This window comes from Argopecten irradians, chromosome 3, assembly GCF_041381155.1.
Source record: "Argopecten irradians isolate NY chromosome 3, Ai_NY, whole genome shotgun sequence".
Taxonomy (NCBI): domain Eukaryota; kingdom Metazoa; phylum Mollusca; class Bivalvia; order Pectinida; family Pectinidae; genus Argopecten; species Argopecten irradians.
In genome coordinates, this window is record NC_091136.1 from 20,034,653 (window position 1) to 20,057,310 (window position 22,658).

At 34.4% G+C, this 22,658-nt stretch overlaps 2 protein-coding genes and 1 long non-coding RNA gene across 3 annotated transcripts; 2 read left to right on the forward strand and 1 right to left on the reverse strand.

Annotated features, from left to right (window-relative positions):
• The first annotated feature begins 16 nt into the window (after positions 1-16).
• LOC138317782 (palmitoyltransferase ZDHHC3-like) lies at positions 17-9,862 on the forward strand. The gene is made up of 8 exons (XM_069259673.1): positions 17-173; positions 2,547-2,706; positions 3,219-3,328; positions 4,271-4,332; positions 5,373-5,460; positions 7,155-7,227; positions 7,646-7,754; positions 8,585-9,862. The coding sequence occupies exons 1-8, from the start codon at positions 55-57 to the stop codon at positions 8,659-8,661; spliced, it is 798 nt and encodes a 265-aa protein (XP_069115774.1). The 5' UTR covers positions 17-54; the 3' UTR covers positions 8,662-9,862.
• A 1,568-nt stretch (positions 9,863-11,430) lies between these two features.
• LOC138317784 (uncharacterized) lies at positions 11,431-15,192 on the forward strand. The gene is made up of 2 exons (XR_011207803.1): positions 11,431-11,661; positions 11,764-15,192. It is a non-coding gene; the product is annotated as an uncharacterized lncRNA (long non-coding RNA).
• A 1,973-nt stretch (positions 15,193-17,165) lies between these two features.
• LOC138319541 (uncharacterized) lies at positions 17,166-21,703 on the reverse strand. Its single transcript, XM_069262692.1, has 3 exons — positions 21,179-21,703; positions 18,371-19,226; positions 17,166-18,128 (listed from the first exon to the last, which is right to left on the reverse strand). The coding sequence occupies exons 1-3, from the start codon at positions 21,701-21,703 to the stop codon at positions 17,794-17,796; spliced, it is 1,716 nt and encodes a 571-aa protein (XP_069118793.1). The 3' UTR covers positions 17,166-17,793.
• Positions 21,704-22,658: the final 955 nt, after the last annotated feature.

The window sequence follows — 22,658 nt, forward strand, 5'->3', positions numbered from 1 at the left end:
ATTTGACCAATCAGAAGTCCACATTTCCTTCACCCCCGATACAGATCTGTCAAAATGGCCGTGTTTCGGTCGGATCCCTGCGGTATCGTATGTTTGATTATAACGTACGGCGCAGTATTGTATGCGGATTATGTCGTAATTCGACATTTGGTCATTCCCACAATGTCTGACACGTAAGTGCAGGTTTTAGATGCATACTTCAACATTTTCCTGGATTTTCTGAACATTCTGCATCCTCCTAAGACCACTTTCGAAAATCATATCTTGTCGATCAGTCGTTGTGTTAAATCAGAAACATATATCTATATGTTTTTGGTTAGATTACCAGTTCCTTTGCTTGATAGGGAATGAAGCTTTTATCATGTAGATCTAGACGGTACCCATATTCATCCAGAGGTGTCCATATTCATCCAGAGGTGGTAGTCCCGCCCCATCCAACATTTCCCCATTCTTTTATAGGCCTATTTCAGTAGTTGATTAGATGTGATCTATCGATATATATTTTTGGAAAGATTTTGTGGTATCTAGATATTGATTTAAAATGATCATTAAAATGCCCTTAATATCTTAAAACTCATAGTGGACCAAGGCGTGAAGTCAAATTTAATATGAATCATGCACGGTAAGGGAAGAACGAAGTTCTACTTGTTTATTTTATTTTCTATTTCATGTAGCTAGAAGACATCATTTAGAAGTAATATATGATAAAATAATTGTCTAGCATAAACTCAAAGAAATTTTCTCAAAGATTGTGATGGATATTTTGACTGCATTCCATAGATTTTAATTTCAAAGTGTTATTATTATTATTTTAAAAAATAATAAAAAAAAATGTTTAATCACTCCTGTTATGCATTTGCATTTGTTAAATATCTATTTACTAAAAAGATTTAGCCATCCATGCATGCAGGTCATTGTTACAATATGTACTTTTGCTTACGTACATGTTACCTCAGAGCTTCGATTTTCGGCGCGCTTCGTGTGTCGAAAGATCGAGCTTCGCTCTTATCAAGATTAGAAACATATAGACAATGTATATGTTTCTGTTAAGATAGAGCATTTTAAGCACACTGAAAACTAATTTGTCGCCTTAACCTCCGAAAGCCCTAGAGTCCAAAGGCCCAGTAGTCTTAATGCTCTATATTCTGAAGACCCAATAGTTCGAAAACAACTAGTGTGACTGGAGTTCAAACACAAATAGTACTCAAATGCAATGTTTAAAACAATGAAAATCAGGCAGATTACAAATTTTGATACAAAAATCTGTGTAGCCCAGAAGCTCATTTGTGTGTCAATTTTTATATGGAAAATAAAAAGAATTTGCAAAAAAACACAATACTCTTTTCAAAGAAACACAATGTGTTTGCAAAACTTCTGCAAATAATGCAATACATTTGTGAAAAAACAAAATGTCATGAATGTCAAAAATTGCAAAAAAAGAGCATCTTAAAAATAATCTTGAAACATATTGTTAGATAATTTCTTATAATGGCTAATTTATTTTGGTTATTCACTGCACAGTATTTCTCCGTGAATAAATGATTAATTGACTTGCAAATACATATACTTCGAATTCATAAGCTAGAAGACTTGCTGTCTCTTTTTGGAAATATCTCCAGGTATAGTAATTAGATTTACAAGGTATCCTTGAAAAGTTTATGTAAGACTTTCATAAACTTTAGACATCTTATTATATTTACAAGATATTTCTTAGAATGGTGTATAATATTTTCTTTTTTTTTAATGAAATTTTCAATATTTAATTCAGATCCCATATATGCATCATGAACAAATGACAATGTTAACCTGCTGTGTATAGAAATTGCAGTTCATTAAAAAGTGCAGAGTTAAAACAAAAACTTATCAAAAATATACTGAAATATAAAAAATTTAATGAATTATAATTTATTATTATATACCTTTGCAATATTTACTACTTTTTAAATTGACAGGCCTTCAGACTACCAGGTCTGTGGAATATTCTACTAGGCCTACGAAATATAAGGGTGTCACCTTTTATCGGTCAATCCTGTTATTATCAAACCTATATTGTGTTAATATATTTTATTTTAAAATAACTAGAAATGTTCCATCAAGATTATTAACATGCTGTTGTTGTAATGCAATTTCAAAAAATGTAATGCATATTGTTAAGCATAATGTTGTCACTAATTTAAGTCACAGTCTTCTGGCTTGAGGTATCATCATATATCCTAGACTGGGCAGGCCATGGGTTATAAGTGGAACAAGGACGTAAACACCCCTGAAGCTTGCATCAATCAAAAGTATCCATCACAATCCAAGTGTCTGCATAAAAAGAGTTGTGTGTCTTAGTGATTAACTACATGTACCATCTTAACCATTATGTATCTACCCTCTATCTATTATACAATAAGAAATACTGGTGTGTTGTTTTCAGTACCAAGTGAAAGTTGTACTTAGTAGAGATTTCACATCAATTGACAATTATTTATCAAAATAACATTAATCATATTATAATTTGTTTACGTTTCCTCTGAATGATGTTATTTCCCTTTTTGTTACAGATTATGGGGAGTCGTCAATGTTGTAGCGTTCAACACCATCATTTTCCTGCTTACAATGTCCCATCTACGGGCTGTGTTGTCTGACCCCGGGATAGTACCATTACCTACAACTGGCCTTGACTTCTCGGATCTCCATGCAGGCAAGACCATGCCAAATATGGTAAGCTCATTAATGGACTCCAAAGTAGCAATTAATTACGGTAACGTTTCTTCATATACTTCAGCAGCAGAGATTCAAAATTGGATACATGGTTGCACTGTTGATAAATGTCATAAAATTTAATGACTGTTAGGTCATTTATAATTCTGCAGTATCACATACCCCTTTTATGTAATTTGATTTTTTTTAATGTAAACAAATGTACATGATTTAATTTCTTTCTGTTTCGTGGTTAAAAAACACATATACATGTATGTACGGGTATATATATATATATATGGAAACCTATATCTAAAAAAAGTTTCTTAGGTGATCAAAATCTAATTTAGTTTTGTGTATAATGAATGCAAAATTTATTGATGTTGCTTCTCAGTATGAAGGAGGAAAAATCTGTTAAAATTAAAAAAAAAAACTGGATGACAATAATAATTTCAAAGTTTTATGTTAGTTTTTACTTAAAAATAAGTTGAAATAAAGGAGATGTTTTGTAATTTAGTCTTGTCTGGTTTTAGAGAGACGGTTGGACAGTATGTATGAAATGTGAGACATACCGACCTCCACGAGCTCACCATTGTAGAATATGTCGACGATGTATCCGCAGAATGGATCACCACTGTCCGTGGTGGGTTATGATCGAGTAATAAAGAAAATATTCAGAAAAAAATCTACATGTTACTAAAACAAGAACTCTTTCTGTACTTTATATTCTTTCTGGAAGTATTTAGTATTTCGTAGTCTCATCCCTGTAAAGGAAATGTTGTACAACATATATTGTTGTATGTTAGTTTATTTAATCTAGACATGGAACATTAGTACAATCCTTTGTTGAAAGATGCTGATGAATAGTATTTTTTTGCTATAAAAAACAGGAGCAGACGAATTAGATTTTTTTTCAGTTATAAAAGTTACTTATTTAACACCATTACCACCATTGAAAAGTGAGCTTCTTATTTCACTTAAAAGATGCTCCATAGCCGACAGAGCATAAATGATACATGTGTATTCATCATTTGAACAATAATTGGTTTTAATTGTGTTTATATATGTCTAATTACTAAAGAAAATAGTATAAAATAATTTTTTTTGCCTTTGGTGCATACGCTACCAGTACTTAATTCCATATAGGATATATATAGTGCCACAGAATTCCTGTTTTTGATAGTGAAAAAATACCATTTGTTAGCAGTCGAACATCTTCAAGATACAAAATATTAGAAATAAAAAATTGTGTGTCGAGAAAAGGCCTTCACATTACTATTCTCTATATGGAATGAAATACTGATTTTGCCTGTACCAAAAGCAAATGAAATTATTTGATTTGCATTTTTATGTTAATTATACACATCAGTTATTGTTCAAATGATGAGTATCGAATCGAGGAAGTTGCTTTGTGCTCACAATATTCATAGGTCCTTGGTGGGCATTTTCTGGGTCCTCTAGCTTGCTTTTTTTCCCCAAACCATTTCTTTAAGGACCAAGGCTGATAAATAATAATGAGACAGAAAATAAACCAAACCAGATCAATTTTAATTAAAGATGGTATTTTTTTCTGTTTGTGTTTTAGGATCAACAACTGTGTTGGTGAATTTAATCAGAAATACTTCATCCAGTTCCTGTTCTATGTTGGTAAGTACACCAAAGGCCCACTACATACCTTTCTGAACAAAAATCAAAAGTTTCTTAAAACCAATAATAACACAAGAAAATACACATCGATGGCCTCGGATGAGGTTTCAGCGCAAAACAAATGCAAGTTATTCTGTGTAATCTATGTTAACAGTGAAAATTCAGTTTGTTGTTTTGCGGTCTGGTGCAGTGAAGTTAACTTATGTGCGATAGGGCAACGGTGGGAAGTATAAGACAACCTGCATTATGAAAATTAACAATTGATTTATTTCAAAGATGCTACACCATTGACAAATGGTATTTTTTCTCTATCAATAACTGGAGCAGAAGAATTAATATGTTTCTTCAGTGATAAAAGTTACTTCCTTTACACCATTACCACCATTGAAAAGTTTGAGCTTCTTATTTTACAAGATAAAAATATTGAAAATAATTAATTGTGTCTCAAAAAAAGTCCATCAAAATAAAAGTATTTTTTCTAGCTACTTGTTGCATAATTCGAGAACTGATTTCCAATCTCCGCTCTGGCGATTACGCCATCTGACAGATGACGTCAACAACTTGAAAATGCTCGCAATTAAGTTGGCATGATTTTTTAACCCACTGAAAGAGGAAAATGATTTTTTCCTTAGAAAAAAAGTTGTCAGCTATTATCTGTAGTTTTACAGGATGTAAACAGTATACTGATAGCTCAACAAATAAGGGAGATTTTGCAATTTTTCTAACACCGATATGAAAATGCGTAGAAATGCATAGTTGGGAGTTAAGGGGTTAAAGCACTACTATTCATCATACACTACTCGATAGATTTAAACCACAATTTGTCACAAATGTTCTAAGGTGTTTGCATAAATGGTGACCTTGACTGGAGGAGATGGGGGGCGTTTAGGGAAAAATAGGAAATTGATCATTCCTTTGAAGTTGCTACTTGTTGATGATTCTATTTGAGGTAATACTATATAATTACTGTTTAAATTAATGCTATATGTACTCCATTTTCTTACAAAATTCTCAATTTAGCTATGTTTATGTGTAAACAGGTATCCTCAGTGCATATGCTACCACCATGGTGATTGTGTCGTGGATGATGGATCCAGGAGTCAAAGGCAATGGGAAACATGTCAAATTGTAAGTTGTCATCTGTACATTATTAATAGTAATTATGCCATTCCTTAACATTTCTTCCTAAAGCCTCCTTCAAAACATAAATTTGTGGTGTCCAAGTCTGCCCAATCCTGCCTCTATTCCATAAAAGCTAGCTGCTAAAATTAGTAGCGATCAAAATACAGTATTTCTCATTAAAATCATTAAAATTCGTTAAATTTAGCACTATAAAGTTGCCATTTATTGCACTGCACAACTTTGTTTTTGTTTGTGGATCAAGTTTCTAAGATTGTTGCTATCACCTTTGATTGGAGCATTCAATTTCAAAATTGTCCTGATTTCAAGACCGAGTACAGTCAAACTGGATAGTGAAAGCCATGGGTACGTAACAGACAGTAAAGTTGTCAGTGTAGAGACGACCTATGACTTTACATGACTAAAATAGTTGACAAATAAATGTTCACTCTTGAATAAAAAAGGTGGAGCAGTGCATTCATCGATCAGATTAAAAATTCATTGGTGTGTCTTATAGTTATAAGATGTTTCAAATACTTACATTACATCCTAGCCCCTACCACTCTACTCATTGGTAAGTTTTTGTATAAAGTCACATATCCTTCATTATCTTATTAACCAGCTGTCAATGAATTCAATCTCTAGTTAATGAAAGGAAAACATACTACATCAGATTGAACAGTCTATAAATTCTGGTTTTGGGTTTTGAATGATTTATCATTAACTTGCACCTTTAGTACTTTAGCATGTTAAGTAACTTAACTATTTACCATACCATATTAAGTATCATAGCATATCTTTTTTTTGTACCTTCTGTACAGGCATACCTTCTCTTTACTTGTATAATTGTGTGATAAGATTGTAGAATGTTACATACCAATGATGTGTATTTATACTGTGGCCTCTATGACCATAAGAAAGTGGTGTTGATGTTCTAATATGCTCCTCTTGGGCAGCAAGTTACTCATGTATCTCAGCTTTCAAGTACAGTGACTATTGGTCGAATATTTTTAATCTGGCTTTCCTCCACCTCCAAAACACTTAATTATCCCCTGTCCATTTACATATGTACAATAAAAAAATCAAATCTATTAATGCTGAACAAATGAAGAGGCATCTTAACCTGGTTTTGAAGAAGGATCTTAGACAAACCAGTTTTTTTTTAATCAGACTAGTTTGGAATAACCTGTGGAGCTTCCATTTGTAATATTCCTATTTTGGAATTTTTGACTTTTCATGTATTTTTATATTCCTATTTTAGAACTTTTGTTTTGTCACTTATCTAAACAATGAGTGTTGTACATACACACTGTGTGTACATACTTGTGACAGGATACCTTTCTTGACATTCCCTTGTATATATATGTACCAGCATATATGTATACAGTATCATTTTATTGTTTAGATACCTGACGGACACCAATTCTAATATGCCATGTTTAAACTTGCTCATAATAATATATATACATATTTTTTTTATTATGTACACGTACTGTAATGAAATATATATCCCGTTGAAAATGATTCCATCAGGTTATGTTATATGCATAAAATTTTAAAAAATCAAACAGGACTGATTCATAGTTTAACCCCTCCTAAATCCAAATATGGTATGCTACAAATGTATATAAAACAAAATGATTGAAGACATAGTTATGAAGACATTTTTGTAGTAAAAGAACACATTGTCTTGTACATTGAAGGATCCATTCTGTACTTTTGGTGGTGGAGTCTCTCCTATTTGGGATGTTTGTGATTGCTATTGGCTGTGACCAGGTAAGTACATTTAAACTATGGTATAGTCTAACAACAGATATATATATATATACCCAGCCTACTACTTTCTGGCCGTGTATGAAATGGTGCCTTTAGTTTGTGTACCAGTGGATCACTGTTGCAGTAAATCATCACTCAGTCTAACTTTTATAAGCCTTTTGTAGGTTTCCAATTATTTCATTCTGATAGATACAGGTAAATGTCCTTTTGGAAGATATATTTTGCTTCACTTAAAGATATAGCTAACAGTAATAGGTATCAATTGTAGCTCTAAAGAAGACACCATTATCTCTCTAGAAGGCTTTTGGGGTACAATAGTACAGCTATAGATTATAACTAACTCATGGTATCCACCTCATACCTTACAATTGTGATATTGGATTTCTGTATAAACTCACAATAATGATTTTTATTGTAGATGGGAGCAATACTGAGTGATGAGACAGCTGTAGAACAAGTTAAAAAAGAAGGACCAAGGAGGCAGAAAAAATCATCATATGCTTTAATGCAGGAAGTGTTTGGGCGAGGTAATTAAAGTGATGTTTGTTTCAGTTAGTAGGTGACTATCTCCTACGATTTTAACTATTGCACTACTTGCTAGTGGAGGAAACTTAATTGCCATATATGTAGTTTAATTATTGCAGACTTAAAATGCTTTAATAGTATTACATTCTGAATTCTATAAATTTCACTCGGTGACTTGACCGCCTTGCCGTACATCTAATTCAGTTTTGATTTAGAGTTAGAGTTACTTCCCTTTACCAGCTAGAGTATGTAGCAAATCAAACTGTCTTTGATCGAATAGCATGGAAATATGACATTTCTATGTCTATTAGTCTATATTATATACTATCGATGGTTCTTTTTGACACGTTAAGTTTGCCATTGATTGATGAAATTGAGATGCATACAATTTCAATATCCTGATAGTCTGATGTATTGTCATATCCCCATTGGTTATACAGTTAGGTTAAAGTTCCTTAAAACTTAGTTTATTGTCATGGTAACAAGTAGCATAAACATAATAATTTAAAGGTTGTGATGAGTCATTAGATCACTGTTCATCATAGATACAACTCAATCACTTTGAACCAAATTTGTTCTGTATATTCTCTTCAAGGAGATCATTCCACATAGATAATAACTGTAATCTACTAAAACTTGATAGAAAGGTCAAATATAGAATAAACTTCAAACTTAGCAAAGATTACTGTTACATTGCCGTATATCTTGTGGTTTCTAGTCTATTTCACAGAAAACAAATGTTTAGTTGAGTGATTATTTATAATTATGATGCTAGTTATGTAATTATGATCTGTTAGATGTGCCACATTATTGTTTTCTATTTGATTTACAGGACATCCATGCTGGTGGCTCGTACCCCTACAGTTTAATCCAGTGGTCCAAGTGTATGAGACACAGTATACCGTATAGCACAGGCCATTTAGCACAGGGGGATGGAAGGGTATGGGAAGGGTCAGATATAGGGGAAATGTGGGAAAAGATATCATTTTTTGTTACAATTTTTTTTATATATTTTATCATCCTGTCATTGTGCTAACATTCCAGTAAAACATCTTTATCATTACTAATATATTTATGTTCTACCCTCTACATATATTGATATATAGTATACATCACACCATCTATTTGTTATCCAGTAAGTATATGCTTTTTCTGTATAAGTCACTTTATGTCATTTCTACATTTCATGAAGGAGTTTGTTTAACTTGCTAGTTAAGTAGATACTGTTAGAGATATCATGTGATTAACAATGTGAAATGGTTAAATTACTTTCAGTTACTTTTTTCTTAAACTTACATAGGCATTAATTTCTGTCAAAATTTAATGATAATTTTTACAAATATTAATAAATATTTTAAAATTTAGATTAACTTAAGATATTTCACACTGTTAGAATATATGAAATTTACCTTGAAAATTTTCATCATTTTTTCTTCCGCTCATTGCCAAGCACTTTGAAGTTAAAATAAAGATAGTTTTGAAGATTGTTTTCATGAATTCCATATGAAATGAACGCTAAGACACTACATTTACTGTTTGTTTTCTAAACAATCTAGTCAGATGATCTCAAACCTAAGGGTTAGATATGTAAGGACACTATTGAAATCTCTATAACAGCTGTTAGTTGTCATATTTATAGTGATACTACCTACAGATTTAGTAAACCTATAGAAGTTGACTTGGTTACCGGTATACCACTTTAATTGTAGATATTTTCGCATCTTGATATATTAATTACAATCTAAATATTTGTATGTAAACAATGAAACTTGTTGATAGGTTCGAGTGTGAACAATTTACAGATGTAAAATGGAGGGATAAAACCTGAAAATTTCATGTTAAAAAAATCATATGGAAATAATGCGGTACATTGAGGTATGTATTCATTACGTCTACTACCATTGGGTGACCCCAGATAACTAATAATTTAGTCTGTATGCATATAATTGACAAGAAACAGATTTTAATAAAGTAAATTTCATATTCACTCTCATTATATATCAGATCATTACATATCATTGAGTTTAATGAAACAGCTTTATAATGGTCTAAAGGAATTTCACAATATTTTGTATTTTTGTATGTAGAAAGTGAATCTGCCATGTATATATAGAGAATACATGGTTAGTATCTTACAATACAAGGTTTATTTTGGTGCGAGACTTAGGAAAGTCGAGATGACGAGGCTTTGCCGAGTCATCTCGGCTTTCCGTGTCGAGCACCAAAATAAAACTTGTATTGTAAGATACTAACCGTGTATTCTGTTTATCCTGCAACCATTATGTCATTCAAAAAGAAAGCAAATTGACAGTTATTTACTTGGTTTCGCTCGAAGCGAGTCGCTTCTTTGATGCGGAGGTAAAGATTCATTCACTTAACCGAATGAAAGTGTACTCCTTTTTACTGCCGTGGGAAATAAATAAGCGCATTCACAAACAGTCACCGTAATTCTATTCAGAGTGAATATCACTGAAAGGAAATGAAAATACTCAAATAACAATAAATACCCATTAAAGAATTACTTTACAGTACATACCTTTGCCATGAGCCAAGAAAAAGACGACAACGCCATACGAGATTTTCCATATCGTAAAAATGACGTCATTTCGGTGAATGTGACGTCACGTTTTAGCGGGACCGAATGACGTTTCATTCACCGGAAGGTTCAAGTTCTGGGTCAAGTTAGAAAAAGTTCCGTCAGATTTGGAACAAATCCACGTGATCGTATTGACGGATAAAGCATTTCGTATTGACGGATAAAGCACAAGTTTATCCGGCAGTAGTTATCGGTCAGTATGTGGGACAGTTGCAGGATAAAAGAAAAGTCGCATTTGGTTCATTTATTTTTTACATAGATGACAAAGAGAGGGAAAACAAATTTTGAATTTTAGAGAATACAGAAATGAGAATTATAATTCCCCTCAAAATTGAGTTTTTACAGTTGGTATTTCATTGTCTTTAAGGAAATGAAGCTTGGAATTTCTGTAATGTGCTATGACAGTTTGATTGATTAACATTTTATCATATATGTGAATATAAGATGTTGGATGAAGATTTTGAATTACAATGTGTAGTATACCTTCAGTCTACAAAAACAATGAACAAATTATGTAGTATACTTTCAGCACCCACAACTGAAGTGTATTGATTTGCTGTTAATTCACTTGGATCTTTGTAGTATCTTTAGTCATTTTCGGACGTTTAAGGATTTAATAGACTGTGGAGTGTATTATTATGAAGCCATTATTACTCTTGACCTAATTTCTTCTGAGATAAATCAAGTCTTTATCAAACCAGATTTATGCCAAGGTCATTTCACCACAAAAAGTTGAAAATAGGAAATCAATGTTTGAGTTTCAGGTCTCTAGTGTTTCATGTATCCCTGGCATTTGGTGCCCGAGGTATTGCTGTATCCCTGGTGTTTCATGCCCTGATGTATTGCTGTATCTCTGGTGTTTAGTGCCCTGAGGTATTGCTGTATCCCTGGCGTTTGATGGCCTGGGGTATTGCTGTATCCATGGTGTTTTATGCCCTGAAGTATTTTTATATCTCTGGTGTTTAATGCCCTGAGGTATTGATGTATCTCAGGTGTTTAGTGCCCTGAGGTATTGCTATATCCCTTGTGTTTCAAGCCCTGAATTATTGCTGTATCTCCGATGTTTTATGCCCTGATATTGCTGTATCCCTGGTGTTTAGTGCCCTGAGGTATTGCTGTATCCCTGGCGTTTGATGCCTGGGGTATTGCTGTATCCATGGTGTTTTATGCCCTGAAGTATTTTTATATCTCAGGTGTTTAGTGCCCTGAGGTATTGATGTATCTCAGGTGTTTAGTGCCCTGAGGTATTGCTGTATCTCTTGTGTTTTATGCCCTGAGGTATTGCTGTATCCCTGGTGTTTTATTGCCCTGAGGTATTGCTGTATCCCTGGTGTTTTATGCCCTGAGGTATTGCTGTATCCCTGGTGTTTTATGCCCTGAGGTATTGCTGTATCCCTGGTGTTTTATGCCCTGAGGTATTGCTGTATCCCTGGTGTTTTATGCCCTGAGGTATTGCTGTATCTCTTGTGTTTCGTGTCCTGAGGTATTGCTGTATCTCTTGTGTTTTATGCCCTGAGGTATTGCTGTATCCCTGGCGTTTTATGCCCTGAGTTATTGCTGTATCCCTGGTGTTTTATTGCCCTGAGGTATTGCTTTATCCCTGGTGTTTTATGCCATGAGGTATTGCTGTATCTCTTGTGTTTCGTGTCCTGAAGTATTGCTGTATCTCTTGTGTTTTATGCCCTGAGGTATTGCTGTATCCCTGGTGTTTTATGCCCTGAGGTATTGCTGTATCCCTGGTGTTTTATTCCGTGAGGTATTGCTGTATCTTTAGTGTTTTATGCCCTGAGGTATTGCTGTATTTCTTGTGTTTATGGCCCTGAGGTACTGCTGTATCTCTTGTGTTTCGTGTCCTGAAGTATTGCTGTATCTCTTGTGTTTTATGCCCTGAGGTATTGCTGTATCCCTGGTGTTTTATTCCCTGAGGTATTGCTGTATCTCTAGTGTTTTATGCCCTGAGGTATTTCTGTATCCATGGCGTTTCATGCCTTGAGGTACTGCTGTATTTCTTGTGTTTATGGCCCTGAGGTACTGCTGTATCTCTTGTGTGTAGTGCCATGAGGTATTACCGTATCTCAAGTGTTTCGTGCCCTGAGCTATTTCTGTATCTCTGGTGTATTGTGACCTGAGTTATTGCTGTATTCCTGGTTTTTCGTTCCCTGAAGTATTGCTATATCTGCATCTGCTGTAATTGTATAACTATGTCTAGCTTTAACTGTCATATACACATATTTTTTTCTAGTTTCCACAAGAATTTAGTAGAACACTTTACATGTTTTTGAAGGATGTAAATAATGTACTAAATAAAAATATTTATTATTATATTTATAGCCACTGTTCTGAGCCTTTTGATTTAGTTTGATCATGAACATAATTGTGCGTATGTACAAAGCATGAATATAAGTATATAGATTTGGACAATCTGTCAATATAGTATAAGAATGGGAAAATGAAGATTTGGCATGCAGATTCCTAATCACATTGTAATGTATCCTCCATTAAGAATTACAAAATGTACCTGTTCTTCTGTATAAGCTAGGATCCCGAGTCCATGATAAACAGATTTTGGCATTGTACCAATAGGATAGGGACTATGCTCTTTTGCATTTGCTTTATTTTGTTACAGAATTTTGGCATCAAATGACATTAACAGCACAAATTTTGTTTCCACCAATAAATAATCGCCTTACATTAATTGATAGAGAGGACAACAATTAAGTGTCGGCTATGTTTATCAATGATCTATTGTATACATTTTTAAGTGTTCCTTTTAGATTGTCATTTCATGAATGTTGACCCCCAAAATCTTGTGTGTATATTTAAACATAAATCACAATTTATGAACCACAAAAGAAATTAAGTTATTCGCATTATTCAGACCTAATTCAGGTTAATGGCATTTTAATTTTAGTTGTTTAGTTATAAATGTATGAGATATTTAATACGTTTTAGGTAATGTGTGAAGTTTTTTTTTTCTGTACAAACATTGAAACTATAATTGTGATATTGCTTTGTACAAATCTACTCTGTGTAGTGTTTGTATTGTACAATTGTTGATATTTAACATTGTTATATAGTGTTTTGTTACTTTGTAATTATTGTATTTTATCCAGTTTGGCCATAGGTTTCGTTTTACAATTTAACTACCATGTTATAATAATTTCAACTCATTTGTGTGTGTGTGTGTGTGTGTTGTGTGTGTGTGCGTGTGTGTGTGTGTGTGTGTGTGTGTGACCATATACTACATGTTGGTATATAGTGTCATACTTCAGTGAAATTTTCTCATTGATATCACGATATACCAACATTTTAGTAATCTTGGATCCACATTGGCAAAAACCCATAGTTGACTGAACTACGCTTCAATACATATATGATAAGTATGATAGGCAATGGACTGTGAGTCTCTGGTAATGTGGTAACCAGATCAAACAGCTTCTTCATCTTTACACATTAAAATTTTTATTCAATCATAGCTATGCAAACGTTAATTTTTGTATCAGTGGCTTTAATTTTAGCTCACCTGCCGAAATGGTAAGTGAGCTTATAGCATGGCGCAGTGTCTGTCATCTGTCCGCCCTTGGAATGCCTGCTATTTAAAAGACCAAAAACTTAGAAGTCAAGAGACATGATACTACTCCTTTAACATGTTGGGAAATCAGGCTTTAAGTTTGTTCAATGACATTGACCTTAACATCAGTCAAGGTAAAAGAACTCAAATAGTTTAAACTATTTGAAATGTACAAAGACCTTATATTGGGCCTGTGACATGCTGTGATGGAGGACTATTACGTTTTGTTTAAAGGAATAACCCCAACCTCCTTTCAAGGTCACAGCTACATGTATAGACAAAATAGATTCACGACTTCTTGTCAATAACTAAGTTATAGGGCTGATAATTCGCCTTCGGTAAGCTAAGACAAAGGGCTACCAAGTTAGTTTAAATTATTAACTTTGACCTTTATACAAGGTTGATGGACTACCAAGTTTGTTCAAATGAATGATTCCAATCTTCATTAATATTGAAAACACAGAAAAATCTCAAAATTACTATCTTGGGCCTACCAGTATATATCATATAACAACATGTCAGGTCAGCGATTCGGGACCATTAAGTCCTTGTAATTTATGTAAATGTAATAGAATTGGATTTGATCACTGCTATTGCTAGGATAGGAGCCCAGGACTCTGGCTTAAAGTTAAATCAGTTATTTTATTATTAACGGTCAACCGAACAAACTGAAGGTGTTAACTAGTACTTCACGGCTAGTATGCCGTTGTTGATAATCGATGACCCCAGTGACTAAATGTTGATATTTACAGCATGTTTTGGCACCACTTCAATAACTCGATAGTCCCTGAATTCGTTTGTCTCGTTGATTTTTTTTTTGCCGAGTGTGTATTATTAAACTATCATTATTTTGTCTTCGTAATTATAGTTTATTCCAATTTTGATTGTCTAAATACAGATATTTACATCATTTTAGAGATATCAGTCCCAAGAATTTGTAATGGGAGAAAGTCTAATGTAATAGAATCTGGTTGATATTCAGTCCCGTTCTCTCTTTATAGATATATCTTTTTGAGAAAAGTGACATGTATCTTCATTCGATTCCATTACAAATTATCCTATTGACTTGTTTAACCTAGAAACTAAGGACTGTCAGTGTGTGTGTATGATGTCCAGTCTGTTTCTATGAGAGTTGGCTCAACAACACAAATCAATTTTTGAAATATTTAATGGTTCTTCAGATGTTTTAATTAATGGTAGATTTTCGTAAACCGATGTCAAGATTCTGATATCTATTTATAAGGAGTTTTAATAAAGAAATATGTCAATAGAATACATTGTTGACTTTTCTATATCTATAACAATAAAGATAACAGATACAATGAGCTTGATATTGCTCACGTAGGTATTGAAGACTAATTTTGTGTAAAATGTAATTGTCCTCAAAGCGTCAGAGGTTCTGTGTAAATTGTGACCGAGTCTCAAAGCGCAGAAGGTCCAGCCAAAACGGAAATAGAGGCAGCTCCTTTAGATTGCTATTATTCATAGTTATCAGAAGCATTCATATGGAGGAAGAGAAATGGATTGTGTACATGTTGGCAGCCTTTTACTAGAAGGCCGCGGTTATACTAATCTAAAGGACTGGATATGAATTGATCTAAATTCGTCTAGAGGAAGTGGTAAATATTGGTTTACAACAGACGACGGATAAAATGCAATTAGAATAGGTTATCTGATATTCAGTTTTAGGTGACGTAAACATCTGAAAATAATACTTTTACCAACATTATATCTCAATACAGTCCTGTGGTCCAGACCTCATGGCTTATATATCTGTCCTCTTCTTACAAGATGCCTTGCGATATCTAAATCCTTGAATATCATTTGTGTAACAAAGTTTGATTACACCAAAGTTCTGTACCTTGATCCAGACCCTAGCGAACAACACCCGTTATCGGTTGAAGTTGTTGGCCCTACAGATAAATGTTGCAGTATTTTGAACATGTTGAAGCAATCGACAGGGTTTCCGTCATTGTCATAGTTATACTTACTGATCCTGAAGTGAACACATGGATTTATATAGGGTACCAAGATAGAACAATTGTTTTCATTGAAATGAATAGCTACAGTATTACAGCAATGCCTAAAGACATGTATAGTTTAGATCCTTTTTAGCCCATATTAACTAAGTGTTAAGGTGAACAGTCGGGCAAGGATGGCTAAAGTCGGTATAAATGGTGTGAATGTATCCAGTATAATTTCTTATGAAATGGAAAAATAAAATCTCTCGTCAAAATCTGTCTGCGTACGAAGAAATTAATTTAAAGTATGGGAATTCTAAAACGTCCTCCCGGCTCACTATGTCCGTGGTTACATTTCCACGCAGCCTCGCTTTCAATGCTTTCAACTTTTCTTTACTTTAATGGTCAGAACTGGGAAACTAAGCAGAACTTGACCGTCGTATTAATATGTGAGAACTTTTGGAAGGCCAATGAACGCATTTAGACTGGTTTTCTTTGCTCGACTATTCACTTTAAGGAAATATTTGCAATGTTTAGTACATCAATTCTGCAGTGTTAGGTGTCATGCATCAATTAAGCGAATTGGAAATGTGGCCATATTTTCTCTCTCTTTTAATATTTAAGTTCAGAAACAATATACATGTGTATAGAGCCCATTCTTGAACAAACTTCATTTACTGAGAACAACTGTGTTCAGGGTTGCGCCCTATACATAAGGTTTCTATAGATAGAAACAGTGGCCAATAATAACTAAATGTTCATAATTGATTAATACTAATGATGGTTAACATTGTAATTGTTTACTACATAGCTATTATAACAATTGTGCACTATTAAGGATGTTCTAGATATATTTTAAGATTCAGCAATCTCTGAAATCGGTGAATAACAGCTGTTTGGACATTTGACGTATCCCGGAGCCAAAATTGTATAAACCTTACAGTGTTGATATTGTGTGTGCGCTGCCTGTATATGATACAATGCCTTCACCTCATTTCCAGTCACCTGTCATTACTGCACTACTCATCCTAACTGTCTAGCGGCTGGGGAAAAAAACCTTACACATTATGTGATGATAAGACACACGTAGTGTTCGTAGAGCAGTGTACATGTATTTATAGCACATTTGTCATGTGTGTTCAATTCAATTCTTTTATTTTCCTTAAGTTTACAACTTACTATAATTGTGCAAAATACGCACATATACTTATATATACAATCACATAGTAATTAGTACAAAATATCATAGACAAGTTACAACTGTACTATACATTGAAATCAAAAATGTGTATTATAATAAAGGCTACATAACTTACAGGTTAAGTATACAACACTAAAATAACTATACTGAAATTATTGGAGGCGGGATTGTATTTTCATGGCCTCAAATATAAATTTGGCTAACTTATGTAGATCACTTATATTTTCGCAACATAATAATTGTATCAACTTGTACATAGATGGTTTACGCCAATAAAAAGGTTTTACATATTTCTTTTTTAAATCATGATAATTAATACATATTAAAATAAAATGATATTCGTCTTCCACATCTAAATTGTAACCAGGGCACAATCTTTGTTCTCTAGCAGTATCGGTATATCTGCCTGTTTCGATGGCCAAATTATGAGCAGATAGACGAAATTTAGATAAAACAATTCGATATTTAGGAGGTATATATTTGGTCAAATAGGATTGTATAGAAAAATGATTCACAATATGCTTGTGTCTAATTGCAGTAATTAAAATAAAACAATTATATGTAAAAAAAGAAATGAACGATTTTTACAAAAGGGATTATATTTCCAAAATGACAAATTTTGGTTAAAGTACAGCAACAACAGGTCTTTATTTTACAGTAAAACAAAGAAACCAAACAGTTACGAATGTGATACACATTGTCGCTTCCACCATCAAACATTGCCGTATGACACGTTTCTCATGTTCACAAACGTTTTGATACATCCACGGAAAAGTAATGGTAAATCAAAGAGTACAATAAGAGCTGAGAACACGCCATACACAGCCACACCAACAAATCCAATGACAGCAGCAGAGGGACGATCATCGTCCGCACTGGTTCTCTTTCGTTTGGTAGACGACAGACGTGTTTTGTTCACCGTCAATTGGCGCTTCAACAAAGCGATTTTTTCTTTTAGGATGTGTATACGCTGAACTTCGCTGAGATGTACATCAGTCTTAAACACACAGGTATAGCTACAATTCACCTTCGAACTGATGTATTCTCCTGCAAAGATTAATAAAGGTCCATGAAATCATATACTATATATCCCCAGTATATCACTAAAGTATCTTAATTCCCGAGGACAACTACTGCTATTGCGGCAACCTTTATATATATTTAATAAAAGTGCGACAGGAGAAATAATATATATAGGACGAGATGTGGCAGGCGAGATTCCCATCATACTATTTACAACTATAGAATATACAACTATATTCTGTAAGAGACCTTATACTGTTACGTACCTTTGCGATGAATGACGGATATCAGGTGTGGTGAACCAGCTGCCGAATGTGTTGTAGTGTTTGGCTGTGTTGTAGTGGTGGGCTGTGTTGTAGTGTTTGGCTGTGTTGTAGTGGTGGGCTGTGTGGTAGTGTTTGGCTGTGTTGTAGTGGTGGGCTGTGTTGTAGTGTTTGGCTGTGTTGTAGTGGTGGGCTGTGTGGTAGTGTTTGGCTGTATTGTAGTGGTGGGCTGTGTGGTAGTGTTTGGCTGTGTTGTAGTGGTGGGCTGTGTGGTAGTGTTTGGCTGTGTTGTAGTGGTGGGCTGTGTGGTAGTGTTTGGCTGTGTTGTAGTGGTGGGCTTTGTTGTAGTGGTGGGCTGTGTTGTGGTGGTGGGCTGTGTTGTAGTGGTGGGCTGTTTTGTAGTGGTTTGCTGTGTTGTGGTAGTCGGTAGTTTTGTGGTGGTGGGCTGTGTTGTGGTGGTGGGCTGTGTTGTGGTGGTGGGCTGTGTTGTAGTGGTGGGCTGTGTTGTAGTGGTGGGCTGTGTTGTGGTAGTCGGTTGTTTTGTGGTGGTGGGCTGTATTGTAGTGGTTGGCTGTGTTGTGGTGGTTGGTTGTTTTGTTGTGGTGGGCTGTTTTGTGGTAGTCGGTTGTTTTGTGGTGGTTGGCTGTGTTGTAGTGGTGGGCTGTGTTGTGGTAGTCGGTTGTTTTGTTGTGGTGGGCTGTGTTGTGGTGATGGACTGTGTTGTGGTGGTCGGTTGTTTTGTTGTGGTGGGCTGTTCTGTGGTTGTTGGACGTGCTGTGCTAGGTTTAAAATATGAAGTGGAGGCAGCAGAGGGTACAGAAGAAGTCTGATGCGAAGCGCAATTGATGTCGTTGTAGCACTGAAAGGGCAATAACGCATTATAAAAGAGTAATTATAACTTCATATTACAGTTTTCATTATTTCATATTACAATTAATATAATCAGTAAAATATAGTTTCAAAACAGAATTGATAGATAGATTTAATTAGTATCCTATTTAACAGTTAAGCCAATTAAGGAAGGTATACCCTGTTTGTCGAGCTTTGTTTGATTATGGTTATGTATAAATGGAGACTGGAAACTATTATAATTATATGTTCCATGTTAAACACTCGATATAGGCTACACAATGTCATCCTGACTGTCCTTAATGCGCCTATAATACGTCACATTAAGTAGTCCTGACAAGAGTTTATAGCAAAATCATTCCTAAAGAAAACACCAGATCGATGGTTGTTTCGATTGTTTTAATTAATTTGCAACTGTTTGTTATGTAACTCGTTCAAGAGACTCTTCTGTCTAAATCGCGTTTGAAAATACACAGTTTACTGTTGATGTAAAAAAAAAACCTATTAAGAGGTTATTTTGACGTTAACCCAAGCTTCATGACCGCATTTAACGTAATGGTAGATAAGTGTCTACTATAAAGAGTACTTTTGTAACTAAATTCCTATTTTAAAATAATCATTTAAACCTCCTTAAAGTGAATAGTCGGGCAAAGAAAACCAGTCTAAATGCGTTCATTGGCCTTCCAAAAGTTCTCACATATTAATAGGACGGTCAAGTTCTGCTTAGTTTCCCAGTTCTGACCATAAAGTAAAGAAAAGTTGAAAGCATTGAAAGCGAGGCTGCTTGGAAATGTAACCACAGACATAGTGAGCCGGGAGGACGTTTCAGAAATCTCATACTTTAAATTAATTTTTTCAGACAGATTTTGACGAGAGATTTTATTTTTCTATTTCATAAGAAATAATACTGGATACATTCACACCATTTTACCAACTTCAGCCATCCTTGCCCGACTGTTCACTCTAAAACATGGCTGTGATGTCATCTATTGTTATAGCTTGAGGTAGTTGTAGCAAAGTCTACTATTATCACCTACTACTGTGGAATAGTTACCTTTTGCTGAGGAATAATTTGTGAACTATTCCACGGGGAAAGGTAACCATTCTACAGCTGAAGGTAAATGTAGAGACTGGTGAACAAAGCTTCAAAGCGATTTAGGCTGAAATGCATCCTAATTACACACATGTACTTGTCAACGTTGTCGTGATGTATACTTTCATAATACCGATATATACAATTTTCATTACTTCATTCCAAGATAAATGTCCTCATTTCTTTCACAGCCACTGAATCTATAACCCAGAAAAGAAAACAAATCCAGAAGAGAAAAAAATACGATTAAATGCCATGAGAAAAATACTGAATTTTTATGCCAAAATGAAATTACAGATGCTTGACATGTTTTTTTTTCATATTTCGTTATCCAAAGCACTTCCTATTCCATAAAAATGGCATCTATCAAACAAATACATCCCAACACCTTTCATGAATATAACAATTCCCAAGGAATACATTTAAAACCACACTTTTGTTACACGATTTCACTTTTTCGTGTATATGCACCAGTAGTATTATGATACAAAATATTGGGGAATAGTTTATTTTTTATAATTTTGATTAGCTCCCTCTAAGACCTGTGCTGCACGAGAAAAGATTTTTGTCCAAATCACTCCATATGTATATCCAAAAATCATCACTTCTGTGCATGGATCTTTCAAAAAAGTCATGCAAATCATTATTCTTGTTCTCCGAATGAGGGAATGAAATGAATCATGAATAGGTCATAAGGTTTAAATAGGTAGTAGGGGTTTACCTGGAGCTGTGGAATAGTTAAACAATACCCAGTGTTATAGTGTAGAGTACCAGTGACATTCGGTGCCATGTTTAAAGTATGAGAAACACCTCATTTATCTTGACTATTCCACAGTTTTCGGTGTTTCTCCTATACATAAAGCACTTACTTTGACAGTGGTCAATTCCCTATGTTGCTGATAGACAAACGGCTGAATTTGAGTAACTCTCCGTCCTAGATACGAGTCCTCCTCTAATGTGAAGACATGGATATATCTGCCCTTTAATTTGAGCCAGCGGTCTGTCCTGATGACGGCGGTCTGTAAAGGACTAATAAAGTTTAGCGATGCACTGGTGAAGACGGCGTTAGTTCGGAGATAGCTCGATGTCGAATCTAGACACATCAGTTGCACATCAGTGCTCTTGTCGGAGACGATGATGACGTCACATGAACAGTTGACGTAGAAATATTTCGCCCTTACGTCTGTGCGAGTGAGATTGTACTGCAGATTGAAGGGGAATTCCATTGATATCTTTATAGCAGATTCGGCAACATCCATGCGAAAAGGCTGGATATGATAAGCATCAGCACACGTTTTGTCAGGAACTGTAAGACTTGTCCCAATCTTCATTGAAGCCGTTGTAGCGTTTATAACGAAAGTATTACTGTTATTGAACGTGCCAGTGCAGGCCATTTTGTATGATTTGTTTGCTAAACAGATTCCAAAATATTCTTCCCCTGTAAAATAAGATCCAAATCAAACCCTTCTTAACGTAAATTGGTTTAAGGTGGTGGTAGTGCCAAATACACGAACTTCAATATTCCTTCTACGAGTCCTATTAAAGACCAGAATGGACCTAAACGGGACCTGAAGGAGGACCTGAACGGGGTTTTAGAGTATTAAATGCATATACATGTATATATGTAATATATCTATAGGTTCTGTTAGAATATATATCAATACACATCTTGATGGGTTTTTTTGTGTGAAAAATATTGTTTTGAAGACTTAATTATAAAGCTCGACAAAAAGGTCGCTTACCGAACCAATAATATGGCGGACCTGAACGGGACCTGAAGGAGGACCTGAACGGGGTTTTAGAGTATTAATTCGTGTATGGAAGCAATATATGATTGTTTTCCGTTTGAATATATGTTAATACACATATGGTTGTAATTTCTTTTAAATTTTTTGTGTAAGACTTAATTATAAAGCTCGACAATAAGGTCGCTTACCGTAACGATAACATGGCGGACCTTAGCGGGACCTGATACTGATAGGCCTATAAGTTACCTGTGTTAGATTAGGTCTTAGTCTTTGTAGTATACGGTATATGTATATGTAATTTCAACCAGAAATATGTAGAACTCTTGGCCATATGTTTGCAAACTCAACGACGGGGACGTGGTTCTACACTGAGTCCATATAATTTTATTTACACAATAGATCTTGGAGACTCAATTAAGACAAACAATTTTTCTTACTTTTATTTTTCATACGCCTGCAATTGTTTTCCCTAGTAATGAATAGATAATAATTCTTACATCTACATTAAGCCTACTTAACACAATAAAAATAAAGTTCAACGGTAATCAAATACTTTATTTCTAAAAATCAATTACAAAAACAGCAAATTACTAAATACTTG